General features: G+C 59.7%; 1 protein-coding gene across 2 annotated transcripts in view; it reads left to right on the top strand.

The window, feature by feature from the left end:
- SMG6 (SMG6 nonsense mediated mRNA decay factor) overlaps positions 1–27,270 on the top strand; it is a 105,343-nt gene that overhangs the window by 54,503 nt on the left and 23,570 nt on the right. For both annotated transcript variants that reach the window (XM_082776360.1, XM_082776359.1), the window contains exon 13: positions 4,626–4,827. In XM_082776360.1, coding sequence (XP_082632486.1) covers positions 4,626–4,827 — 202 coding nt within the window. The remainder of the gene's footprint in view (positions 1–4,625; positions 4,828–27,270) is intronic.

The following is a 27,270-nucleotide window of genomic DNA, read 5'->3' as shown; positions in this document are numbered from 1 at the left end:
AAATCTATAGGGAAGCCAATGGCTCAACAGATAACCTGCCTCGGGTCCAACCCCGGAGAATCCGCGCTCCCTTGGTGCTGGAGCAAAGGGCCTCTCGGTCTGCGGAGCCTGTCTGCAAGCATTTAAAAATGGTTAATTTGAACCGAGTCTGAAATGAAATCCAAAAGCTCTGAGCACATTCGAGGGCTTACCTTCCCGGAGAGATCTGCCAGATCTCTCTCATCGCATCGCTCTTTGTGCAGAAGTGTCACCGCGATGGCAGCTCCCGCTGGGGGAGATGGACGGGGCCGGAGGCGAGGGTGCCAAGACCTTGCTGGAGTTTGCGGGAGACGAAATGGAAAATCCCTTTCGCAGACGTGAGCCTTGTTAGTAATGCTGGCCACCAGAGTTTCCCTATCAAGACATCAAAGCGAGGATCCGGAGGTGTCTCGGTAGCGTAAACCTGGCCGAGAATGGAGGTGAAGGCGAGGGAAGTAGGAGCCAAAAGGCTCCTCGGAGAAGGGCTCTGCTTTAAAGCAGAGGCTGGCTGGGGGCAGACGGCATGCCCTTGGGCGAGGAGAGCGACCCTGCAGCTCTGCGGGCAGCGTCCTGGGGGAGGGATGGGTTTGTGAGGCACCCGAGTGACCGAAGGGACCATGTGTAGGGCAGAGAGGGGCAAAATCGTTGGCACCATGGGGCAGAGGGGCTCGGATGCTGTCCCCTCTCCGCCCACAAAAGCTGTCCCCGCATCCACGCGCCGGACACGGCCGGTGACCTCTTTAGGGACGAGCTCCCACCCCAAACCCCTTTTGTCCTTTCCAGCGGAGCTGCTTTTCCTCCGGCTTCCCCTGGGCTGAGCCAAGGGGGGTGGGAAAGAGGAAACCTGGGAGCGGGACACGGAGCCCGGTGCACGGCGCTGGGGCTGGCTCCTCGCAGAGCCCCGGGAGCGCGCCAGCCCAAGTCGTTTGCCATCTGCGCGGCAGCGCGGCTCTTGGCGGCTGGGGAACACAATGCAGGGCTTCTTTCGCTCCGCTCTTTTCCGGGTTTGTTCTGCAGCTGTGGAGTTTTTGAATGTTAGTGTTTAAACAAGCTGGTATTACACAGGAAATGGCCACCTCCACAGGCCCCCGCAGGCTTGTAACATGGGGTCATTGTACTTGATATTAATCACCAGGCGGCCCGCTCCCCCAGCGAAGACGGTGGCTGCGCAGCGCCAGCCCCGGCCACCGGGGATCCAGGCTCGCTCCGTGCCCCCCGTGGGCATCTCCCCGCTGCCCTCTGCTCCTCCCCGCCTTGCTGAGTGTCCCACGGCCCCAAATGTCCCCTGTAATCCCAAGTGGGAGCCGTCCCCACGCCGTATCAGCGCGGCCACCCCGCGTTCCCCCGCGCTCGGCCGCGCACTTGTGCGGCTCCCCTCGTCCTCGGGCTGCGTCCTGTCGGCCTGCAGCTGGGCTGCGCTCGCACTGACAGCTACATTAAACCTGGAATCCTGAGGCAATAAAAAAGAAATTAACTCTTATTTTTTTTTCCCCCCCGTCCTGGGGGGAGAAGCAAATGGAAATGCGTCCGCGGGGAAGCGAGCGAGCCCCCCGTTCGGAGGAAAGACCTCGCGCTCACCCCCTCCTCGCTTCCTCGGTTAAAAGCTCTGGGAGCCCCGGCCGTGTACCTGGGAGCTGCGTGCCTGGGCTCGGCGTCAGAAATTCGGCACCTCCCTCCGTGGAGGGAGGCCGAGGCCGTGGCACCGCGCAGACGGAGCCCTTCCAGGCGGCCTGGCCTGCGGGGGCTCGGCACGGTGACACAAGCCAGAAGCGCCTGGCTGCGGTGTGCTAGGAAGGGGCAGCAGGGAGAAGGCTCCTGGCCGGGCTGCCCGGGGCTGGGTGACCTGCAGCAGGAGCAGGAGACCCGCAGGGAGCCCTGGCTGGGGCGGGTGGCAGCCAGGAGGTGCTCGTGGCGGTGCCGGGGGGCGCCCTGCAGAGGGGGAACCTCTCCAAAAGGGAAGGTTGAAAGCTTTCGGACCCGTTGTCTGTGTTACCTCCAAGTCGTAGGAGAAAAGCAGAGCAGAAACGCCAATTTCTGCTGCCATGCTGGTTTTTTTTGGAGGCTCTGGGAGGTGCTGCACGTGCCGGGGTGCTGCCCGGCCCCTGGGCGCTGCGGCCGAGCTGCTGGGGGCTGCCTGCAGCAGGAACTCGCTGCCCGAGGAGCCGGCGCACGCAGCCTGCGGTCTGACTGAAGGAAGCCCAGGGTGGAAACCTAACACGTGCAGAGCGAGTGACAGATGTGGCGAGGCACTGCGGGGAGCGGGGCATGAAGAGGATGAAGTGACAGGGACAGCTCTCACGCTCGGGGGTGCTGGGGCTGCCCGAGGGGGGCTGCGGGCTGGCAGCGTCAGCTCACGCGGCCGGTGCCGAGCCCCGTGGCAGGAGAGGGCTCCCTGAGTCTAATTTGTGCCGTGCCTTCACCCCACCACCACTGCTGGCCCCAAAACGTGCCTGGTTCTGGGTCCCTGCCCTGCCCTACATCCTGCTGCCACCCTCAGCCCTCCTCCCTCGCTGGTTCTCCTCCATCCCTGCCTGCAGCCCCGTTCCTTGACCTCATTTCTTTCCTTTCTCCTCCACCCCGTGCACCTGGCTCTCTCAGCCACCTGGGAGCATCCCCAGCAGCACCACGACGTGTTCCTTCCTCCCCGTCCCTCCCTCCCGGTGCTGCCCGGAGCCTCGGCAGCTCCTTCGGGGCCCCTTTGGCACGATGTGAGCGGGCTCAGGCAGCACGGCCCCGCTGCCAGCAGGGTGCTGAGGGCCGGCTGAGCCTCCCTGCCCCTGCGCATCTCCCCTGGGCAGAGCTCGCCTTGGAGGTGGCCCAGAGCAGCCCTATCGCATCCGGTGCTTGTCTCTGCAGCCCGGGCCGGAGGATAAACTATCAGGGCTGTGGGGCAGTGGATCATTCCTCTTATTATTTTCTTCTTTTGCAGATAGGGGTCGTGGAAAGTTCAGTTCCTTTTAACCCTCGCAGCTCTGTTTATTTTCCAGCTGGTAGCACAAACGCAGCGTTTCCCATTACATCACAAAGGGCCTCGGACAGATCCCTCCGAAAAAAAAAAAAGAAAAAAAGAAAAAAAAAAAAAAAAGTGTTGCAACTGTTTATTTTTTTCCATATTTAAACATTTCTGACAGCCAGACCTGGCTGAGCCAAGCGATGGAGCTTTGTGAATGAACCCAGCTCCCGGTGTCTGTGCGCAGAGGGCTTTGAAGGACCTCTTCTCCTCTGCAGCGCGCGCTGGCCGGGGCTGGCTTCGGGACGTGGGCGACTCTGCGGTACATGTGTGCTGATTACGTGCCGGGCTTTGATTAATGGCCGCTCGTTCTGCCTGGCTCCCAGGACGCTCTTGAAAACAAGATGTTTCATTTCAGTGCGCTTTCCTGGTACATTGATTCCCGTAAATAACCGAGCGCAGACTCTGTCCACCTGGAGCAGTTCAAAGAGCAGGGGGCCTCTCTCCAGCCCGCGGCTGCCTCGGGACGCCCTGGTCACTGCTGCACCCCCGGGTGCTGCTGGCTGCTGCGCCGTGGGGTGAAGGGGCAGCTCCTCGTGGACACCAGGAGCAGATCAGCCCCGGTTGCCTCTCTTCCCTGCTTTTTTTTTCCCAGTTTACGGGCTAAAAAAACCCTACACAAGTGGTTTTAAAAGTAGGAGTGAGCGGTGTGGTACGAGGCAGCCCGGCTGGATGCGGTGCCCAGTGGTTGTTGCGTGATTCCTCTGTGCTCTGAGCCATCCTGGGATGTGCTCGTTGTCTGTGGCATGGGGATGTGTGATGGGGATGTGCACGGGCACGGGGATATGCTATAGGAATGTGCCCAGACGTGGGGATATGCCCTGGGGACATGCACAGGCACGGGGATGTGTGATGGGGATGGGCCCAGGCACGGGGATGTGACTTGGGGATGTGCACAGAGCACCCCAGGGCTGCCTGTGGCCTCGTGCTGGTGCCCCACTCCCTGCACGTGGGTGCCAGCGAGGTGCTGGAGGTGCCTGTGCAGGTCACCCGCCAGCGCTGAAGCCGTGGCCAGAAGCAAAACACGAGCTAACCCCACGAGGCTGAGGTTCAGCTAAAAAAACGTCTCTTTTTCAGCGCGTGGCTGCAGCACACGATGGCAGCAGGTAGAGCCGGGCGAAGGAAAGGGTGCCTGGGCTGGGCTGCAGCCCCCCGGGCGCTGCCTTCACCCCTGCAGCAGCACAGGAAACGTGTCCTGTCTTCCCAGCCTGCTTGGAAATTGAGCAACGAGCAGCGTTTCTCCCATCTGGAACGAGCCGGGTTCCTGCTGGGGCTGCCAGGGGCTCTCCACGGCGGGCAGAGCCGGGCAGGGCGTTGGGTTGGGGCCGGATCCTGCCCGGAGCCGTTCCCCATCCGGGGAGCTGGAAGGCTCGGGGTCGGCTCTGGCTGGCTCGGGGTGAGGGTTAAAAGCCCTGGTGGGTTCGGTGCCAGTGCAGCTGTGTCCGGAGCCCTCCCCGTGGGGCACGTCGGCAGCGGCGCGGGGCGCGGGGTGGCGTGCGTTGCCTCATCTCACCTCTCTGGTATTCGCTGCAGCGTTGCAGGCAACTCCCAACGCATTCCAGCCCCGAATTGCTCACGTCTCTCCTCGTTCTCCCAGGGTCTCAGTAGATGTGTGGGCGACGCTGGCTGACTTCTGCAACGTACTGACCACGGTGAATCAGTCGGAGGTGCCCCTGTACAAGGACCCAGATGACGACCTTGCCCTGCTCAGCCTGGAAGAGGATCGGCTGCTCTCGGGCTTCGTTCCCCTGCTGGTCGCCCCCCAGGAGCCCTGCTACGTGGAGAGGACCTCGGACAAGGTCAGCAGTAGGCCAAACATCCCCCCTCGATTCCTCCAGACTTTTATTCTTGGGAAGTTTTCTGTGCAAACGGAACACGATTAAGTCATTGAGAAGGGTGTTAAGGGAAAATATCGACCTTTCAGCCGCTGACATCCAGCTCTGTGTCATGAAAACCCCTCTCGACTTCCTCTGGTGTGTGTGTGCTCGCTGGCATGTTGTATATACGATCATTTCCTCACTTGTTTAAATAGTGCAGCTTGTGTTGGCAGTGCTCTCGGTGCACTCCAAATGGTTTGCATCATGCTTAAAGCACCCTCCCCCTCCCCCCGGCCACAAAACTCTGCCTTAGGAAGGCAGCCAGGACTTTTTTCCTTCTCTAAAGAGGAGAGTGATAAATAGGTGACTAGAGAGAAGCAGACACCATGTGTTAACGTACAAAAGGCTTTTAGGAATATGAAGCATTCCCCACTGCCCCGCTCTCTATTTTCCTTTCTTTGCTCTAGGAGCCCATTCTAGCCTGAACTTTCCTTGGGCTGTTTGTTTTTAGAATAATGAAATCAGTTCCCTTGTTGATGTGGGGTTTGGGGTCTGCTCCCTGCCACCACCTGGCCAGAAGGGACCCGGGGGCTGCCTCGGGATGGGATAACGTGCCTGAACCTGAGGGGGGGATGGAGGAGGCACAATGGCATTTGTTTTGCACGCCCTCGGAGGCACGGCAGGATGAGAGCGGCTCTCCACGGTTTCCTGCTCGGAGGCAGAACCCGCGGCAGCACCAGCGGTGCCGAGCGGGGCAGGCGCAGCGCCAGGAGGAGACGTGGAGCTGCGGGGACTTTAGTCCAGGGTAAAAAAAAAAAAAAAGGATTTTCAAGGCTCTGCTCGGAGGGGTTAAATAGCAAGCGCGCCCCAAGGAAGCACGTTTGCCCCGCGTGTGCTGCTGGCCGTGGTGGGGTTCTGCTGGGGACAATCCCTGTCCCAGCTCCCTGTGCAGGGATTCCTTCTCCAGCAGCCCCAGACCCAGCACTGAGCCTGGTCTGGTGCCCCATAACACGGTCTGGTGCCCTGTAATGTGGGCTCGTGCCCCATAACATGGTCCTGGTGCCCTAAACATGCCAGAGGGGGCCGTTATTCCCTGCGGCCTGGCTCCTCTAACCACACACCGCTTTATTCGGAGTGCCATCTACCTGCCCTGCCAGGCACTTGCGCTCACGTGCGTAAAAGAGGAGCAGCACCTTTGTCCCACAGCCACTCCTGGGCTGCAGAGCTGTTCTGTCCCCGTCCCAGCTCGCTGTGACCCTCGTGCTGAACGCAGGCACCGCACAGCAGCACCGCTGCGAGCAGCCACCCTGCGGGGTTATCGGGTGTGCTGCTGCCAGCTCAGCCCTGCCTTCCCTCCTCACACCCCAGAGAGAAGGAGCCAGGCTTGGATGTCCCATCCGTGCCCCTCTACACTCTTTTTTTTTCCACCTCCCCAGCGGGTTGTGTTTGGTTTGAACATAGCTGACCTTGGAGTGGTGATCCCAGCCGGCACGCTGGGCTGTCAGCTCCTGGTTGTGCACGTCCTGGAGCCCCTCGGTGCATGCTGTGGTGTCCTGGCCTCTGCCTGAGCACCACGCACACCACACCAGGGGGGAGAGGAGGCCACCAGCACCACCGGGACGTGCTGAGCAGGAGCAGCAGGGCCTTTCTGCATCCAGCACTGCCTGTTTTTACTGAGGGTCCGGCTGCTGACCGGCAGCTGTGCGTACTCACCCTGCAAAGGGCATCAGAGGGGACGAAGGGGGGCCGGTGGGACAGAGCAGGGAACTCAGATGCCCGACTTCCGAGAAGGAACTGGAAGAGCTGGGGCGTTTTAGGCTAGAGGAAATTCGGGGAAAACGCAGCCAGCTTGCAGCTACAGAAAAAGCTGTCGTGGAGAGGAGGAGAACAAGCTGTCCTCCAGCTCCATGCTGAAAAACGCAGGAAGGAATGGGCAGAAATTGCAGCAAAATAGATTAAGAGTAGACTGGAGGAAAGGCTTCATACCTGAGGGTGGTTAAGCACTCGAAAGCGGGCTCCTCAGTGCTTCTGCAGAATCTCTTCAGCGTTAAGAGACTTCTAAAAGCAGGCTGGGCAGCTCTCTTAGGTACAGCTTGGGTGGAGCGAGCTGCCTTGGGAAAGGAGACAAAGTGACCTCTCCGCACCTCCCTGCCCCGTTTTGTGTGATTCAGTAATGCCGGGGAAAGGGCCCGGAGTGGCAGCAGCTGGGTGATTGCAGTCAGATGCCGGCCGTGCTCCACAAATCTTCTCTTTCTGCCCTGGTAACGAGGTGAGCTATTTGCCAGTGCAGAAATGTTGCGGAAGGCAGCGCAGGACGAATCGGGAAGGTATGGCTGGGGCGTGAAGCAGTACGCCTCTCACGGGTAACCATGAGCAGCACGCACCAGGGCACTTTCCTACAAAGAAATCCCCAATTCTACTCATCCAGAGGATCCTGAAGTGCAGTCTCTGGTCCCCCCTTCTGCTCCCTGCCCTCCTTTTAGTGCGCAGAGCCCGACAAATCTAACACCCCAGCAGAGGCACCCGGGCTGCTGGCAGCAGGGGGACGCTGTGCCCATACGCTGTGCACCAGGAGCTCTCTTTTCCATGCTGATTTTTCCCTGACGATTAGCAAGTTATTCTTCCGCACCCAGTTGCTTTCCTGCTCTCGGGCTTGGCCCAGTTTTCAACCCTCTGTTCATGGCAGGCCTTTGCTGGAGACACACGGACCATGCCCTGCTCTTTGTACGGCACCCTGGGAATTTCTCGTGAGCTGGGGGGAGGATTTTGGTACGTTGGAGTGGCTCTGGGAAGCTCGCTGTGATACTTTTCCTCTTGCTTGCGTGGCTAGGAGGAGCCCATCCACTTTTTGCAGCAAGGCTGATGTCTCACCTTGCTTGCTGCTGCTCCAAATGGTCACCCCCTGCTTTCAAACTACAGTTTCTTAACAAATTTGGGAGGAATTCAGAGGAAGGGAATCTGTTTCAAGGCAAAGCTGGAGTGCATTGGGCTTAAAATGGTGTTGGGTTATTGGCTCCACCAAGAGGATGGTTGTTTTGCGAGCTCTGAAGGACAAACACTGCGCTTCCCCCCTTCTTTTTGTTTTCCGTGACCCATTTAGCAGATGGAGTGCAGAATTCAGCCAGAGTTTCTCAGCGAGTTGCTGAGCGCTTGGCCTGGCTCTTATTTTGAGTGAAAATGTTCTGACTCCCTTCGTTGCCATGAAGCTGTGTGTCAGGATTCCTGCTGGAGCCAGCGTGATGCTCCGAGCTTCCCATCATCTCCTGCGCTGTCATTGAAGCTGTAACCAACAAAAAGCTGGCTCCGGGGCGAGCAGAACTCGGGGATGTTTTCCTGGGCGTATGTTGGGCAGATAGCCACTGCAGCTTGTGTGATGGAACACCACCGACCCTACCAGTCAACGGCAAACTATGCAGCCTGGTGCCTGGGCTGTCAGACCGTCTGCAGCGCTCGCAGCCCAAGGAAAACGCTGCCAGGGATGGGAGCCCCGGGGTAAAAGCCCTCGGACCCCGGGGTGAGAGAGCAGGGAGGCTGCGGGGAGAGGGAAGGTGAGGGCTGGGGATGGCCCAGGCGCTGCGTGGTGCTGCTGAAGGGGGCCCTTAATGGAAAACACTCGGGTTGTGCTGAGGTTAAAGCCAATCCTGGTGGTGGTGCATCTGAGATGTGCGGGGGGGGGGGGCTGTTTTTCTGCCCTAATTGCTGCGTTTCTGGGAACTCGGGGCACGTCCTGCTTTCCTCGCCTGGTGTCTCAGGAGCATCCTGCCCCGTGGAGCTGGTGGCGAGGCTGGAGGAGGGCAGCAGAGCAGGGAGGTCCTTGTCCTTGTTGTCAGTGCTCCCTGTGTGCATCCCTGCAAGCTCCACCTGGGCTTGGCCCCCCGGGCACCCCTGCACCCTGCAGGGCACGCTCTGCCCCGTGTCCCAGCCAGGGGGACACGGAGGAGAAAGTGTTAATGTCCCTTCCCACAATAAACCTCTCTGCATGGGGGGTCCTGAAATCCGAGCCTCTCTCTCCTCCCCCAGCCCTGACACACGTTAATAAAAGGTTTTTAAACGCCAATAAAAAGGCAGCAGCCCCAGCTCACCAGGTCCGGGGCCCAGGGTCCTTGGGAAGGCACTTCACAAATGTGTTTTTTGCATTTTCAGGCTTTTGGCTGGTGAATAAGATTGAGGAGAAATACTCCTTCCCCTGATAACAATACAGTGAGACGCAGGATCAGCAGTGTGTGGATTAAAACCAGACGGTGCATGATTAATACATATGCTTATAGGGCTAGTCACTGTGGTTCCCTCCTCTGAAACAGAAAGGCCCTGGTGGTGGTTTTTTTTTTTTCCTTTTCCCTCCCCTCGTGTGCACGCTCGTGTGTGCAGACACTCACCACGCTGCTCGCCCGAGCCCTGCCTCGTCTCAGCGGGCGAACCAAAGCCCTGGGCTGGGAGGCTCAGCCCAGGGCTTTGCTTTTTGGAAAAGCAGCGGGCGGCATCGCGCTGTTATCAGCCCCGGGCACCGGGTCCTGGGCAGCTCCAGGGAACCTGCTCAGCTTTCCACGCTTGGCGTGGTTCTCGTTGCACGAGTTCTTGCCTCCTGCTCCTTGCACCACTCGCCTGGCCGTGCAGGTGGCCCCAAAGCCAAGCTTTCCTGCTCGGGAAACACAAAGCTCTTTCCTCTCTTCTCCTTCGCTCCGGTTCCCTCACCATTTGGTGAGCTACCAGCCTTGGAGTGAGCTGTTCAGGATCCTCTCCTGGTAGGCTTGGGCTAAAATTAGTCCTGTCTCGTTACTCACTGCCTGACTTACAGTATTTCGGTCTTCTTAAGACCGTAAGATATCTCTTGGCAATGCGTAGCAACGTCTGAGGCTTCCTGGAAAGGGAGCCCCAGGTTTCAAAGCCCAGAGCGAGCGGCGATCGGAGCGGCTGGGCTCTGCCCTGCCTCTGCAAACCAGGAGGTTTGTCCCTGCCAACACCAGGATCCTCCTGGGATGCCAGGGATGCAATCCCTGTCCGAGGGGCTGCTCCGCGATGGTTTTTGGAGGGCTTTCTGCAAGGCGAGAGGAGAGGCAGCAAGACCAGGGCTCTGAGAGCACAGCCTCCTCCTAAGCAGAGAGAAAACCCCAGCGAGCAAATGTGGCTGTTTGCTCAGCATCCTTTCCATATTCCCGTTCCATAGCCTTCGAGCATCTCCCCTCCAGCTGGCAGGAGACCACGCTCGGCCCATGAGAGCCACAGCTTCCAGCCTGGAGCTTGGTCCAGAGAGGAAAAGGGAAACCGTGAGCGGAGAGCGGAGCCCCGAGCAGGAGAATCCGAGGAGGAGTCAGCCTTGAAAAGCTCCTTCCACTCCTGCCTGCCTCTGCTCCCAGGCCAGCAGCCCCGAGGCAAGACATTTACGCCGTGAGCAGTGTCTGAGCTCCAGCCCGGCCACAGCTTTCCCTTGCACGTGCTGCTTTTGGGTTATAAAGGCTAAATTAGGCTAAATTAGGGGAGGTGGAGGAGAGGCTGGGTTCGGTGCCACCTGCTTGAACTCCTCGCCCATCCCTGGCGTTTCCTGGAGCTGCATCCTCGAGGATGCCGAGCAGCGTCCGTGTCACCGAGTCAGGGAGGCAGCGGAGGGTGTTTGGGTGCCTCTTCTGCTGGTGTTTTGTTATTTTTTAAACGTGTCTTTAGAGAAAAGTGCTGCCCCAGCGACTGCTGCTGCGTCTGCTGGAGCCGTGCAGGGCACCATGCGGTCACTTGGCGCTGGGGCTCGCCTGCTGATGGCTCTTTGAGCAGCAAGAGTTCGGAGCCTGTTTTTTAAAGCTTGCCTTTCCCCAGCTGAAGGTGAAGGGAACGCGCCGCAAACAAGCGCGAGGACACCGAATACAGCCCTGGAGAAATGTGCAATGTGGAATAATAGTTCAGGCTCTTAAAAAGGGTTTGGGGGTGGGGGGGTTTAAAAAAAAAACAACACACACACACACACAACAAAAAACAAGGCTGCAATAAATCTAGCGAGTGGAATCTGAGGGAAATGATCCCATCTGGAAAACTCCAGCGCTGGTGCTGCTGAAGGCTTAGGGAGCGATGCAGATTGCAAAAAGCAAAGCCTGCAGTCTGAGGATGACAGGCCCCGTAATTGATGTCCATCGCCACTGGTACTCTGCCAGCTGATGCTGGCCCCGCTCCAGCGTGCTGTAATTTCGGGGCCAGGTGTGAAGCGGTTTTCTGTTCCGTCTTGTTCCCCAGCACCTACAGAAGCCTCACGCATCTCACTCGAGGGCTGCAGCCCTGTAGGAAACAGCTGTACAGGTAGAGGTGAAAGGAAATGTCGCAGCTGGGCTCGCGCTACTCCCCCGTGCCCTGCCTGGGGCTGCGGCTGGGGGGCCGCTCTCCCCCCTGCCGGCTTCGGGGAGGTGGCCGCTGTCACCGGCACACCTGCCTGTCTGTCAGCGAGCTGCTTTGAACAGCGGGGAGCTCCTGGGGAGAACGGGCAGCTCAGCGAGCCCGAATTCAAAGAGAAAGCCCCACGGTGGCGTGCGGCAGCCCTGGGAGCGGGGAAGGCAGCGCCGGAGAGCCCCGGGTGCCGGCTGGCAGAAGGAGAGCCCCCACCCCCTGAGCCCCCAGCTGCTGGCCGAGCATCTCTGCCTCTTCTCCCTCGGGCAAGCACGGGGAACTGGCCGAGGGAACAGGAGCAGATCTTGCAGAAAGCACCCAGCCTCGGTTTCGGGAGGCTGCGAGCCCGTCGAGCCGCCGCAGGAGCCGGTTTCAGGCGCTCTCGAGCGCGTGCACCGTTTCCTCCCTGAGGTTCTTTCGTTTCGGTTTCCACTCCTCAAACGGTGCCAGGGGTTGGGGAACCCTCTGCTGCTGCCCTCACCCCCTACGAGGACGTGTCCCCAGCCCCTGTGCTCCCGTTCTCCTTCAGTAAGGCGAATGGGTGCAGCGGGCGACCTGCAGGCGTGTTTGGGGTCCCCTGAGCTGTTCTCGTGGTGCCCCTGAGCCGTGGTTACCCTGACTCAGTGCGTGCCTCCCTCCTGCAACCCGCAGCCTCTGCTCCTGGAGGCATCACGTTGGGTTTCGGCTGTGTTAAACGCGAGGTGACCGAGCAGCCCGAGCGTTCTGCGTCGGTGAATTGTGCTCCTCCAAGATGGGGAGAGCAGGAGCCGCTGGCTAATCTGCAGCTTTATCAGCAGAGGTTCTCTTTGTCCAGGTCACCGAGCCTATTGTTAAGCCCCGAGCGAGCTTCCCCGCGGGCCCCGCCAGGACTGCCCTCGTGTTTACGCTGACATTTTAAGACCTCTGTTGACCAGATTTTAATCCTGCTCTGTATCCTGTGCACTGCGGTCTCTGGGGCTTTTCTCTGCTTCTCCTCCCAGGCATGCAGAGTGCTCGGGCTGAGGACAACTGCTGCCTGCCGGGCACCGGGCTGAGGAAACGGGGCTGAAAGCATTAAATGCTGGAGCTGAGCTTTAACAGGTCCCGTAGCGCACAGGGGCAGGCGCGATGCCTCCGGGTACGTCTCATCCAGCCCCCTCTGCAGCCCCGGAGCCCTCCTGGTGTTTTGCCCCCCCTGAGCTGTAGTGTGAGAACTGCAGTCTCACCAGGAGGTGAGGAGCCACCTGCCCGAGGTGCTAAGACCCAGCTAGGCACGTTCTCGGAACGTGTCAGCGAGCGCGATGGTGGCTTTGTGGTCGGGACAGGGCGCAGAGGGAAGTGCGAGGTGCTGCCTTCCAGGCAGCCCCACGGGGCGAGCGGGAAGGAAAGAACCAGCAGCTGCTGGAAACAACCTTCCCTGCCCCTCTGACGTCTTTTCTCTCGCCGGAGGGAGCTGGCAGTACCTCAGCACGTGGGGAAGCCACGGGGAGGGGTTGCCCGAGTGGCACACGGTGTTTCCATCCCGGCTTTTCCCCAGCCCTGCCTCTCCGGCGGCCTCCTCGTGCTCTTGAGCTCGGAGGGAGGCAGGCGGTGCCGGGCGTGAGCCCTGCATGTGTACCAACGTGTGTGCTTCCTCTGCCAGGGCCGCACGGCTTGGCCCCGGTGTCAGCAAAAGGCTTTCTCAGAGCGTTTTCTGGAAGGGCCATGCGATGAGCAGTTCAAGGCGCGGGCTGACAGAATAAATCAGGCTCGTCCCGTGGCTGCTTTCGGCCGGCGTTGGATCTCTCCGTGCGGATCGGATGACATGTGTTGTTGAACATCCCTCGCTTTAGTCACCCGCCGGCCAGGTTTATGTAACGCGATGGAAAAACTTCTTTGTGTTCAGGCCCTTTTGTCCTGAGAGCTGCCTCCAGAAGTTCGCCGTGGGCTCTGGGGAAACGGGAAATGTCCTATTCAAGGAGCTGGCCGACCACGTGCTCCTGGAGCTGGCATCAGGAGGAGGTGGCCGAGTGACCTGGGAAGAGAGCGTGGGGACACCGGGGCTGCTCCGTGGCACCGCCAGCCCGCGAGACCTCTGCGAGGTGCGTGCCATAAAAGAGGTGTTCACCGTGCCCGTAGTGCTCTCAGAGTGACATATTCGAGCTGAGACCTCTTGGAATTCGCTGATTAGTCTGTAAGTGGATGGAAAGGCCTCATTAAACCACCATTAGTGCTGGATCTCCTCCCAATGAGCCATCTCTTATTGCTACCCAGAGAAACCCTGAGGAAATGGAAAGGCTGCTCCGGCTGGCCAAGCCGTTCCCCGGGCATGAAGCGTGGCCTCACCTCAGGCAATGTGTGCAGTGCTGCAAGGCTTCTGGTGGTGCTTCTGCTCATGCTGGAGGGCCCTGGGACTTGGGGTTGCCTCTTCGCCTCGTGCTTTGCCTGGTGGACCCCTCTGACATGGCACTCGGTCCCTAAACTCAGTCCTCAGCATGATTTTTCAGCTTCAGAGGGGGGCGCCCTGTGTGGTGGCACCGCTCCTGCTTTGTCTTCTCCAAGAGGAACCCTGCAAACCTCCCCTCTGAAGCAGAGGACGGCCGCGGCATCATCCACCAGCGCGGCCACTGGGAGGACCGCAGGAAACCTGCAAAAACGGCCCAACGAATAACCCCGCATTGTTATCCTGAAGAAGAAAGATCCGCATCCTGGGAAACGCGCCAGAGCGGCCGGCGGGGTGGAATGCAGGGAGTGGTCAGCCCAAATAGCAGATGGGGATCTACTCTGTCTCTACGGGAGACGGAAGGTGACCTCTGTCATTGAGCCCGCAGCCTGCTCGCCACCGCTCCGCGCGCCGCCGCACCTCGCCTTGTTTTTGCAGATGCCGAAGCCGTGGCGCGGAGCTGGGTGAGGATGAGGAGCGATCCCAAACCCTCCCCGTGCCGGAGCCGCAGCCCCGTGGTGCCCCTCGTGCTGCCCTGTCCCCGGCCAGAAGGAGAAGGCGGCGCCGTGCCCCCCGTTCGTTGCTCGCTTTCCGTGCTGTCATTGAGGCCGAGGCGCTTCCCAGGCATTAATGAACGCATCCCCACAACGCGTCGTGCCATAAGGAAAAGCAATTTCCTCCTCGGAGATTGGCAACAGAGGTACACGAGGCCGGGGGACTGAGCCGGGTCCCACAGGAAGCCGTGGCTGCAGGATGAGAACAAGCCCCCCGTACCCAGAGCCTCGGGCCAGCGCCTCGGCCCCAGGCCACCCCTGTCCCTTAGGGTGCCGGGGGGGCACTGAGGAAAGGGTCACGGGGATATTGAATCCAGATAATTTAATCATTTTTCCCCACAGCGCATTTGCCTTGAATTTCTTGAAAATAAGGTGAACCCCATCATTCTTTGAAATTAAGAAGATTTGCCCTAACATTTTGCGTGCTAGCATTTCACATGCAGTGTTTTATTTGCCAAGTAACAAATATTTGGTAAGTTTATGTGTGAATAGAGACAATAACGTGTATTTCTAGTTATTTTCTTGAAAGTATTGCGTGTGCCTGGTCTGCTCAGCTTCTGAGCTGGAGTTACGCTTTGTTTTAGTTAGTTTGGGTTTGGTTTTAGTTTTTAGTTGGTTTTGTTTTGTATTTATCTTAAACACAGATGATGCAATGCTCATGATAGCACTCGCTGTCATTGAAGGAAGGAGATTTATGGCTATGGATCGAAGAAGAAGGACTTTGCCTCTTCACCAAGGGTCTGGCCCATGGCTTTGGGTGCCGAAGTCCCTGCTGGAACTCGGGCTTCCTCTCGTAACTCCCCCAGATGCTTCCCAAACTCACACCCACTGCTAACGCATCCTGGTAGCTCCCTTTAGTCCTGGCAACGCTTTTTAGCTCAGCACCCGTCCTCACGGACAAAAAATGGGGTCAGCACGTGGCTGCTTTGCTCAGGAGCTGCTCATTTTTGCACCGCAGCTGCAGGCTCTTGGCCACGAGCATCCTCACCGCCTTCCCCTTGTTGCCCTCGCGTGATGCTCGGGGTCAGCATCGTGCAGGGATGGACACGGCGCGTTTTGGGCAGCGTGGTGCACCTCGTAGTACCTGCTACGTGTGAGATCGAGAGGGAAATCCATGTAGGAAGGAGCTGAGTGGGAGGATTTGGCTGTGTTGGAATGGGAACGAATCTGAAGATGCGTTGGGTTGTTGTGCCCTTGCAGGCGTGTGGACAGAGCGGTTGTTGAACGGGGAAGTGGGCAGCGAGGTGGAAATGCTGGAAGAAGAAGGTGCCAGAGGTCACGGCGTGCTGCTGGCCTCTGCCTGGGGAACTGCCCCCCTGGGCCAGCATTTCTGGAGGCTGCAGGAGGGATCTGGGTGGACTTCGGGATCCATTTATTCCATTTTTTGTGATGTCCTCAGCCTTTTTGTCCCCAGTAGGGGCAGGTAGTTCATCTGTCAGGGTGGCACCTCGAGGATACTTAAGGATTCAGAGCTTGGCTCGGTGGATGCGTGTGTCCCGTGGGGTTTGGAGCTTGCCTTCCTCCCGTGGCAGCACCTGAGCACCCCCAGTGCTCCGTCTGGGCAGGCAGCAGAGCCCTCACGGTGGCCACTCCGAGCTCCACAGCATCTCTGGTCATCCTTGCCGGATAAAAACCCGCCGCCTGGGGGAACGGCTTATTGCAATTTGTTGTTTTACGCGGTGTTTTGTCCGGAACGAAACATCTCGGGCTGGTGAAATGTGAGGAGAGGAGAGAATTTGCTGGAACCGCGGAGAGACTTAGCGCGCGTGTGCCGCGGGGATATCATCTCTGTCCTGCCACCGCACGAACCTCTCCTCGCAGGGGCTGAACCGATCCTAATTTACCTCAAACCCTGCCTGCTTTTAGGCAACCTCGATGCCGAAGAGGAAGCCCGGTGGGGTGTCAGCCCTCGGAGATGCTCTGCCTGCTCCCGTCCACCCTCGGGCAGTGCTGCCCCTTCCCGCAACCCGCGGGTCTCGCGTCCCCTCGGGCAGGGGCGCCGCTCCGCAGCTCTCCCCAGCTTTCACCTCGCTTTCCCCCTTTTTAAGAGGAATGCTTGGCCTCTTGCACTCGGGCTCGGGGAGGAGCAGCTCGTTTCTGCAGCTGGCCTGCCGCCAGATGTCATCACTTCAGGCAGTGCCACGCTGCACATCTTCAGCAGTTTGAAATGGAGAGACAGAGGGAGACAGATAAGATCAGCAGCTTTAGGTGATGGCATTGTTTCAAATAAACCATGCATGACCCAAAGCTTCCACTTCAAATGGGGAATGAAATTGCTTCATCCTTTGACAGCTTGCTCCATGAAAGAAATTTATCTTCACTTAATTGCTTTAGATCCCAAGAGGCTGTGTACAGTAATTTCGAGGAGATAATTATATCAAATTAAAAAAATATGTGACTCTCCGACTGCTGAGCCTGAGCGCGGTGGCCGGAGAGCAGGAAGGAAAGAGGCACCGCGTCCGACTCGTGCTCGCAGGTTATCGCTTCCTCCCCTCCTCCTGGGCCCAGGCACGGTGCTGGGGGGGCACCGGAGAGCCCCTCGGGGCCGGGCAGCCCCTGCCCTGGTGCCGGGGGTCCCGGAGGGGGGGGGGGGTCCCACCTCGTCACCTTGTCACGGCAAACCTGGCTAGGCAGGGGCTTGGCAGCGCCTTCATCCCGCTAGCGGTGCGGCGGAGGAACCCGGCGGCTTGTTGATTTCCAAACATGTATATTTAGAAGCAGAGTGTAAACTTCCTGCCCGGGCTGGGGTTGGATTCTTGACTGTGTTTGACTTTCCAGCTTTCATTTCCTTTGCCCTCGTACTTAACATTGTGTATCTCCCCGAGTGTGCCCCGGCCTCATCTCTCCGTAACCCTCCCTCTCCCCGCGTTTCCCTCTCCTTATGGCACGCCGGCCCCAGATCTTGCATCCCCTGAGCTCTGGCAGGTCCCCTCCGTCCCTCGGGAGCTGCCCTCGCACCCCAGCCGGTGGCAGACCCGAGCTGGGGACTGTGACAGGGACAGAAGTGGCAGCTGCCACCTCTCGGAAGAAAACCATCTCCTCCATCGCTGCGTGGAGTCCTGAAGGGTTTTTCCTCTTGGTGACTCACGGCAAACAAGAGACTGGCCACTTCCAGGAGGGGTAAAGCTCTCCATCACCCGAACCTTCCCCTCTCCTCCTAACGCTGCGTGCCCTCCCCGACAGCTCCCACCCTCGGTGGCTTTGCAGCCCCTCTCCCCTGGGGACAAAAATCATTCTGTGCCCCCCGGGGCTGGGACCGTTCCTGTGTGCAGTGATCCTGCCTGGCCTTTGAAAAGCTCGACAAGAAACCTGGGCCAGCAGCGAGCTCCTCCCCAGCCCTGTGATGTGCGGGCTGGGTTTTGAAGTGCGGGGCTGCTTCAGCTGTTCCCAGGAAGTCTGCGGGGGAACCGCGTTTGTAGCGGGGAGGTGAAGTCCCCCCGTGTTTCTGGAGGGGATCTGCTCCCCGGGCTCTTTGATGTCATCTCGTTTTGTTTTTTTTTTTTTTGGACTTACATCAAGTAAGGCTGAAAAAAAAAAAAAAAAAAAAAAAAAAAGAAATGTTTTGGCTCAGCCTGAAACGTGTGCACCTGAGCGAGATGACCTGTGGCTGTCCCGCTGCCGAAGGAAGGATCCCACGGGGGGCTCCGGTCCCGAGAGCGGGATTCGGCCACCCACCCGCAGCCTGGCTCCTGCAGTTGACTTGAGCGGGGTGGCAGAAGGGTTTTTTCTTGAAAAATGCCTCCTGAAGGCGGTCCTGCGACACGGCACCGTCCCCACGTGCTGCTCAGGGTGCTGCTGTGGTGGTTTCTCGCGTCCCACTCTGCTGCGCACAGATGTGGCCCCTCCGAGGGCTGCGGGGCGAGCGCGTGCTCGGCTTCACACGTGCCAAGGCGAACAGCAGCTCCCTCTCCTCGTGTCTCTAGGGCCTGAGAAATCCTAACTCCCTTAGGATTGTCCCCAGATGTCACTGCTTCGTGCCTTGTCCCCTTCCTCAGGCCTCGTGGTGCTGCCCCAGGGCTGGCGTTGAATTTAATCGCCTCCTGCCCGCTGCCGGCAGCCTGCAGCGGGTCACACGTCCCCATCTCGCTGCCCGCCCGCTCGGTGTTATCGTGTTTGGTGTGAGGTGTCCGGACACGGCGTGGGGCGTCACAGTGGTTAGAGGTGTCTGCTGCAGCCTGGGGAGCCTCAGCCCCCCATGTCCACCCGAGGTTTTGACTTTTGAGGCCAGACTCTGAAGTTTTGAGCCCTTCGTCCCGAGCTCAGAGAGGGGAGGAGGGACGAGGCTTGGGGCGGTTTGGTTCCCTGAAACTTTGAGACCACGTTCCCCCAGCAGTGTGTATTTAATGCTCGTACAGCACCTACACCGTGCTGTGCCAGCCCAGCCGGGGAGCTGGAGGGGGTGCAGGGGCGAGGACGGGGAGAAGTGGGGCTCACACGGAGGCGAGGCACCAGCCCTGCGTGCGCTGCACCGCCGCAATCCGTGAGCTCGAGCCCAGGGCTCTCGGTGCCTTGGGTTCAGATGTGGCACCTTCTGCCCCTGTGGGGTTTTTCTGTGGTTTCCTGTAAGAGTTTTGTCAGCAGCAGCTGCTGTCCCTGTCCTTTTGCCCTTCTCTTTATTTTCTCGGCTTTGTTCACACGCTTCTCCGCTCGAACCCTTCTTGTAGCTGTTAGCGAGGAACACGCCGCCTAAAACCATTTGAAATCCGCTCTCTGCTCTTCGTAGTTTCAAAGCCCGGCTGCCCTGACAGCCAGAGCGAGGAGCCCTGGGGGCCAGGCTGCCAGGAGGTGGGCAACCTGGAGCAGAAATCGGTAGCCGAGGGCTCGGGGACCGGCGACCGAGAGCAGCTCCCACCTGGCTGGAAGCCGCGGCTCGCAGCGCGGTCGGCATTTTGCTGCGGAGGCCACGAGCGAACGAGTTAACGATGCTCCCAGATGGCTTCGGGAGCTCTCGCCTCCTGCCACCCCTTCCCGTTCCCCCAGGATCTCAGATGGTGGCGGGAGATGAAGTAAAATTCTCGGGTTTGTTGCAAAGTTCACCGCTCTCCCGAAATCGTGCTGGAACTTGCGCGCGCCGCGCTGGCAGCTTCAAGGGGATGCTACCTGGTAATTAATTAGTTGTCAAGAGACAGCCCAGAGGTTCCAAGGCTTTATATTCTCGCTAATAGAAATTGTTGCTCTGATTACATTTTCCCCCCTTGGCTGGAGGGCTGGGGAGCGCGGAGCTGTGGTCCGTGGGCAGCTGCAGCGGGCTGCCTGTCCTTCGCCGGGGCTGCGCTCAGCGTGCTCGCACACGCCGCGGCGAGCGGGAGCCTGGGGGGAGCCCGGGCTGAGCCCTGCCTTTGCCAGCCAATTCTGCTCACGTTTCTCATCCCTCGCCTCCCCTGCCTTCTCAGGGGAACCCTGCCACGCTTCCCCGGCCCCCTCGGGGTCTTTTGGTGGCACCGTTGCCATCAGCCCTGCCACCAGAGCCCCTCCGCACCCGAGCAGAGGTGCTTCGGTTTCCTCTCAGGGCCCTTTTTTCTGGGCAAACTTAGAGAAACGTGTCATGTCTGCAGTGATCCCGAGGGCTTCTTTCAGCCTCGCTTCTCTTGTCTTCTCTCCATTTTATCTGTGTGGAAACGAGCAGGTTTAGGTCTCTTCTCACAGGCAGAGGAGCTGCAGAAGGGGTGCTGGGCTCTTGGGTCCTGTGTCAGGGCTCCCGCACACCCAAACTGACCTGGCGCTGGGTTATCCAATGGTTTTTTTGACTGTTTATATTTTCCTGCACTGTTTTCTGTTTTTTCCCACCTTTTGCCAAGATTATTTGCTACCAACTCCCCGTTCTCCCTCTCCCTTCCTCTGGCTGTGCTCCCCAGCAGCCTGGCACCGTGAGCAGCCCTCACGTTTCGCATCACTGCGGCCAAACCCCGCCATCCCTCCAGACCCTCCCTTATCACAGCACCACCACCCAGCTCTGGGACACGTCTCCCTGCTCCCTCTGCAGCAGGACACGATCCCTTTTTGTCACATCTCCATCAGCACTGTGCCAAAAACCAAACCTTCGTGTGGCTGCAGGGAGCGCCTGTCCGGGAGCGAGCCTGGAGGTCTGGAGACCTGCAGGAGGTGCTGGTGGCTGCCAGCTGGAGGGACCAGGTAGGATGGCAGGGGCAGACCTCGCTGTTGATGCATTTCTCTGCTTCAGCACAATGAGCCCAGCGCGGAGCTCATCTCCACGTGTCCAGCTTGCTGCCTGGGCCGGGCTGATGCACCAGGGCTGGGCGCAGCAAAGCGAGGCTGCTGGGCACGCAACGGGAGAAGCAGCACAGCTTTTCCCCTGCCAAATCCGTGCAGCAAAGAAGAACCCACGTGCAGGAGGGCTGTGGCTCAACGTAGCCTCTCGGGGAGCAGCTCTGCCCCGGCTGATCCCAGGAAACATCCCCGTGGCTGCTGTAAATAGGGCGCAGCGAGCGGCGCTGCGCCGCCGGATGCTCTCACGCCGGCGCTGCCGTGCCTTCCCTTCCCTTCCCACCCCCGGGGAGCCGGCACCCACCTGACGAGGCCGCGTTCGCAGACATATGGTCCCTGCTCTTCGTGTTTAGTTAAGTGTGGGAGGACTCGGAGCTGAAACTCCCGGAGCTTTTAAGCTATTGTGTGCGCTGATACGGCCCCGTGGCGATCCTACAGGCATGGCCCTGTCCCGAACAAAGGCACTCAGGGTGCTGTTCTGTCATAGCCGGGGGTAAAGGCTTCTGGTTTGGGGAAGGAGCAGCCTGGAAAGGGCATAATGCAACGCAGCAGATGAAGACAAAGGCATTTTGAAGGCAGGAAGTGGTGAAAACGAGGGCACGAGGCGACGAGGCGGAGGGCAGATGTGCGGGCGAGAGCAGGGCTGTGGGAGCCCGGCAGCTCAAGGGGCGCAGCAAAAGTGACCGGGACGGCTGCAGGGACAGTGCCCCAGGGTGGCAGAGAAGCCACCGGTGGTGGCAGGGTGTGGATGAAGAGCAGGGCACCCCGTGCTTGGACAGGAGCTGGTTGCAGTGGGTGACAGGGCGAGGGTTCAGGCTGCTGGGGGGAACATCCCGGAGATGTGACGGCCCCGGGAGGGCGAGCGGAGGAGACGGAGGCGACGCACGGGGCCGGGGTGGCACAGGGCTGGTGACAGCCCAACATTTTGTCAGCTTGAAGCTGGGGACGTGGTGCGGGAGAGCTCGGGAAGGGAGGAGGGAGGAGAGGCACGCTGCTGCCCCGCGGCTTGGTGTGAGCCACCGGGGCAGGTCGGGAGGCTGTTCCCAGCCGCGGAGCCCCAGCCGCTTTCCGTGCTGCTGGCTCCCTCCTCGCTTGGCTTTTCCAGCATCTGATGTGACTCGCTGTTTGTTTGCTTGCGATGAGTTCAGTTGTTTTCTATTTTAGCTGGTGACCCCGAGAGCCCGGGCTGGGGCAGGCAGGCACCGTTTGAAAGCCGCCACTTGGCGGCAACAACTGTTCGAGTCGCGGAGCAGCACCCATCTAACCCCTCTTTTCACACACTCGGAGCTTCCCAAACATTAACCTTTGGATTAAAATTTTCCATGCTTGGTCTCTCCCCAGATGTGATGTCTGAGCTTTGGTTTGGGTTCATGTTTTTCGTGTTTGCTGGGTTTGTGTTCTGGGAGAATGAAAGAAATACTTTTCCCATTTGAAAAAAAAATAATATATAGCCTCCAATATTTTTATTTTTTTTTAATTATTATTTCGGGGATTCACCAAAAATGGATGGAGTTTGAGGCGGGGAGCTGCAGATAGTTACCTCAGCTGCCATGAGCTCACGTGGTGGGCACACGGGGAGGTGTCGCGGCCCCAGGTGCGCGGTGCCGCCCGCACAGTGCTGGCTCCGTGGGCAGATCCAGGAGAGCCCCGCTGTGAGCCAGGCTGAGTAACTGCAGATCTGAAGGAGGAGGGCGGCTGCTTTTTGGTTTTTAGCAAAAAAAAAAAAAAAAAAAAAAGTTGTTTTTCAGGCTCCACACACGGGATCACGGAGCACGGGGCTCGCTCGCTGCCGTCCCGCGCGGGGAGCCCTTGGCACGCGTCCTGCTGCTCCTGGGGCTGCCCCCGCAGCAGGAGCTCTGCCTCCTTCCTCTGCTGCACCTCTCCTCGTCCCGAAACCGACCTCCCCGGTCCCGCTGCCGACACCTCCTCGTGAGCTTTAGGGCTACCTCGGACACGCTGGAGCGCTCGGCGTTTCCCTGCGCTATTTGTTTCTGGCCGAGCAGCACCCCTCGTCTCCTCTCCAAGTCTGTGCGCTGCTCATCGGGTGGGGACCTGCTCTGTTCACACCAGTGCTTGTAATGTCTGGCCTGCGGCTCTGCCAAAGGCCAAAATTGGCTCTCCGTGCACGGCTGGATCGCGAGGACAGTGTTAGATGGAGGGTGGAGTGAGCGAATACCCCTCTCTTCCTACTGTGCTTTCAGGAAATGTCTCTAGCGCAGCTGTAAGTGTGAATGAAGTCAAAAGAATGGATCGGTGCCCCCGCTCCAGCCCACCCCACTCGTCGGGGCCCATCCAGAGTCCCCACCCTATTGTTCTGGTTCAGCTCCTCCGTTTCAGGGCAGGGGCCCTGCTCTGCGCTCAGCATCCCAGTCCCGGGAGGAGGAGCTCTGGAGAAAACAAAGACGCAGCGAACGGTTCCCCTCTCGCAGCCGCGATCCCAGCCCCTCGCTCCCTTCCCTAGGTGTGTTTGCAGCCGGCTGGAAGCGAGCTCCTCGGAGCCTCGGCCACGAATCACGTGCCAAAAGAGCCGAGTGTTCACTATAAGAAGCAGAGCTGGGCTCGCTGCTCGTCCTTAGAGTCTGCGCAGGATCCACGGGGAGCTTGGCTCCGCGCGGGAAGTTTCCTCCGGTGGGCTAAAGGAGCACGGTGGGCTCGCTCGAGCAGCCCCTAGGCGAGGAGGACGTGGGTGCTGGGGCACCCAGCTCCTCCTGCCGTCACCGGGAGTCCCCTAAGTGGCAGCATTTCACCGTCAAGCAAAACACCCAGGCGGCTGTCCCTCCCCGAAGTGGCTGCTGGCAGCGGTGCGAGCCGCTCCCCGCCCTGCCTGGGCTGCTGGGAGCGCGCTGCCGGTGTGGTTCTTGTGGTGGGTGGAAGTGGCAGCACTGCCAGCACTGCCAGCACCGCTGGGGCTGCGGTGTCACAGCCAACCGAGCTGCGGTGGCACTGTGCTGGTGTCAGTGCGTCGCCTCCCCTCTCCCCACCCTCTCTTTTCAAGGGAATTCGGCTGCAGCCCGGCCAGACAGTCGGAGGAGCTCCTCCCTGCGGGCGGCAGCACACCGGCCTGCCCCGGCCCCGCTTGCTGCCCCTTCCCGTGGCTTTGCCCTGCTCGTTATTTCAACAAAAAGTTGCTTTTCTTGCAGTTGGCAAAGCCGCTTCTTGTTTGGGGGGAGCTGGAGGGCCCCGAGCTCCCCAGTGGTGCCTGGGGACGGCGACGTGAGCAGGTAGTGTTCCTCCTGGCTCATGGAGAGGAGCTTTCCCATCCCCATCCCGCTGCTCGGGGTCAGGTAGCCGGTTCCTCCAACGTGCCCCGGGCACACGATTGCCCTGTGGCTACTGGAGGAGGATGTCAGGACGTGGCACGGCTGGGGAGAGCCCCCCGAGCGTTGCTGCAGCTTCCCTGTGGGATACAAGCAGCCTTGCAGGAGCAGGGAGTACCACGGTGCAAGGCGTTCAAAAGTTCCCCTAGAATTAGTGAGGCAAGCGTCCAATTTGCGTCCTAGACGTGAAAAGTCTGAAGGAAATGAAACACACACAACGTGGTGGAGTAACACGGGGCCTGAGTCCAGTCGGCGCGCACACGTTAACGCGGATTTGGGGCTGTTTCACCCCCAGCTCTGCCACGTGCCTGGCTCCGAGCTCGGGCATCCTCAGCCCTCTGCGCCCTCATCCAGCACGCAGAAGGCAGCGCTGAGTTCCCCTGGGGCAGGGTGCTTGGGAGGGCCCCTTCGTGGTGCTCCTTCGGCTGTGTTTGTCTGGCTGAGCCGCCTTTCCTCTATTCAGCACCGTCCAGCCGTGGAGACTTAACCACTCTGACCAGTTTCCCTAGAGCGGGATCCCAGTTCAGCAGGGCCGGACCGTGACCCTCTGAGAATTGCTCGCCTTTGGGGAAGTGAAAACCCCGGCGGGGAGGCGGCGAGGAGCAGCCAGGTGGGAGCTGGGCAGCTCGAGGGGGTTTTAGCGGTTCTCGTTAAAACAGCCTCCCGCAGACTCCGAAATCCCGAGTTTCCTAAAAGAAGAGGAGAAAATGCCAAAGGCTTTCATCCCGGTTCAAATATCAGCCGGGGCAAGGAGCTGTGGAAGTCGCAGTGGGATCTCGGGTGACATTCTCTGAAAGGGAAAGGGAACGGAGAGCGAGCAGGAGACGGCTCAGCCTGTGTCCTCGTCCTCCGCACCTCTCCGTGCCTGTGCCGAGCAGCAGGGGCCTGGGAGGGCGAGTTGTGGGGTCTGCCCGAGGAGCCCCTCCGCTTCTGAAGCCTTTGGCACCTCCGCGAGATATTTAAATGACAGACAGACATATAGGGCTCTGCAAATACTCCTTTGGTGCCAACTCAACCACAAAGAAGATAGAGCATTTGCGGTCCAAGGAAGTTTAAATATTTGTGGTCAAACTTAAAATTCGACATAAAACTCTCATCTGCAGTGGAAGGCGTCCAGGAACTGCATGGAGAACCTATAAGCTGTGTAAACTCACAGCAACGGCTTCTCCCGGCCAGCTCTGCCAGGACGAGGCAGAATCTTCCAGCCCTCACCTCGCCTCTCCTTCGCACCGCCGAGGTCAGACGGCAGGTTCGTGCGGGGCTTTCGCACCGCCCGGGGTGGAAATCCAAAGCCCTGGGGGTCACGGGCTAATGGGATGTTTTCCTCTCAGTCCATAGCCACGTTGGAGGGACGAGAGGTGGAAGGCACAGATGGGGAAGGTGGGCGATGGCAGGGTTTGTCTCTTTGCGTGTTTTTTTTTTTTTTTTGTTCTCGTTGCACAACAGCCCCTGCTCCTGCGCTCTGTGTCGTAACCCTTCCACCGCCCCACTTCCCACCTCCTCCTCTGCTACCCCCCGGCCGCGGGGGTCCTGTCCCGTGGGACAGGAATCACGGAGTTGTGGGTCTAATCACGGGGCAGTCATCTCCGTGGGGGAAGTCCTTGCGAAATTGCTCGTGGTACCGGCACCGCGCCTGCTCCGTCCCGCCTCGGTGCACGACGCCTCCGTCCACGTGGAGAGCGAGGGTGGCTGCGGGCTCTGGGGGGGGCTGGGCTGCACCTCCCCGTGCCAAAACATCCCTGCTGCTGGGCAGGGACATCAGGGCATCCTCCGGGCTCGGGAGGTGCCTTCTGGAGCGGGGAGGTTTCAGCAGCTCCCCTCGCTCAGCCGTGCACGACGTTTATTTCCACGTGCCCTGGAAAAGGGCTCTCGGAGAGCGCCGCTGAGTTTTGCAGTCTCGATGTTGGTCTGAGCGTTCATCAGCCTCGTTTCCCAAATGCCAGGAGAGCTGGGTTTTAGTGCTGCTCTCCTGGCCCCAGCGTGGCCCCACGGGCAGAGGTACCAGGGGCAGAGGCGAGGGGACAGGCTGCAGCCACAGAGGAAGGGCAGCGCGTGGCTGCGCGGAGCGGAGCAGTCCCCTTTCCCTTACTAAGCAATCCTCCCTTCCTCCACCGAAGAGCCTGCTAACCACTTTCTTATCTTTCTTAACTCTGCAAAACAATCTCTGGCAAGGCAGGCATCCTCCGAAATGGCAGAGGAAATAAATTCCCCCAGTCCCTGAAAAGGAAAAGATCGGAGGCTCTTGCAGCAGGGAGAGCAGCCCCTGCCCTCAGAGCGCCGATGTTGGTGCCACGTTGGCTCCAGTGAGGATACGGATCTCGCCTTCCTCCTTCCCCAGCCTGGGACCATGGTTTGGGGGCAGATTTCCAGGGGCTTGGCCTCCCTGGTTAGTGTTTTCTGTAGGATCTGCAAGGGAGGAGCAGGGTGGGCTCCCTCGGTCTTGGCTTGGCATCGCTCTGCTTGAATTTTTCTCCTTTTCCCCTGGGAAGCCGGGGGATGTGCTGGGGGCTGGGGGTGCTGGCTGTAACAGGGAGCCCCTGGCTGTCACTTGCAGTTTCTCCTGGACTCGTCTGCCTCTCTCACAGGCCTGCTTGGAAGCTGGGCTTTTTCAGTCCCTCGCTCTCCTGCCTGGCAGCTGAAACGCGTGGTGCTGTGCTCAGGGAGAGCAGAAATGCCCCGGGTGATCCCCAGCTGGGGGAAGTGGTTTTCCCAGCGCCCAGCGGTGCTGTGCAGGGGCAGCTTGGTTGCAGGAGAGCTTTCTGCCATGGAAATCCCTGCAGCCTCCTAGCAGAGGCAGCGTCCTGCCATGCAGGGAAGCTCCCAGCCCTCGCTGTGCTGCTGGAGCACAAGGAGAGCCCGGCCAGGAGCCACGCTCGCCAAGCGGACAAAGCCCTGCGTCACCGCAGAGACCTCCTGCACCCAAATCGTCTTCCCAGGGATGTTTCCTCCAGGCTGAAGTCGTGCTCCTCTCTCAGTTTGCCACCACCCAGTGGGAACGGGCCATCGGGGTAGCCCTCACCGTGCCCACCACCCAGCTGCAGGTTGTAGGACGCAGCCTGGAGCCATCCCCCATGCCGCCAGCGCCGCCGCTCCCCGGAGAGGAGCTGGCGAGAGGAGCGGACAAAACGATTCCTCGGCGTGTTAACAGGTGAATAAAACATCAGGGCGAGGCTTTCCAAACGTCAGGCAAAGCCAAAAGCCGGGTTTGGAAGCCATCAGAAACTTTCCTCTGTGGAGCTGGGAAGCTCCTCACGCTTCAGAGCAGCAGCCGGTGCCGGCGGCCGTCCCAGCCAGCGCTCCGGTCACCCCGGGCACGGGAGCACGGGGCTGGACCATGGCTTTCCAGCCAGAGCAGCTGCTTTGGGGCTGACTTTTCCAGCAGGAACTGCTGCTGCTGAGGTCCTGCAGTAGCCTCAGGTGTGTTTTGGGGTGCACAGCTTTCCCCAACCCCCGTGGCAAGGTGGGAGCAAGGAGGGAAGGTTGGAGAGGAGCCAGGAGAGGTGCTGCAGGGCCGTGCCGCGGCACGAAGGGTTTGAGGGGCACAGAGTGGGACCTGTGGCAGTGC

This window comes from Aythya marila (genome assembly GCF_965140915.1).
Source record: "Aythya marila genome assembly, chromosome: 20".
Lineage (NCBI taxonomy): Eukaryota > Metazoa > Chordata > Aves > Anseriformes > Anatidae > Aythya > Aythya marila.
Note: the sequence above shows the minus strand (reverse complement) of the source record. Positions and strands in the feature narration are given on the sequence as shown.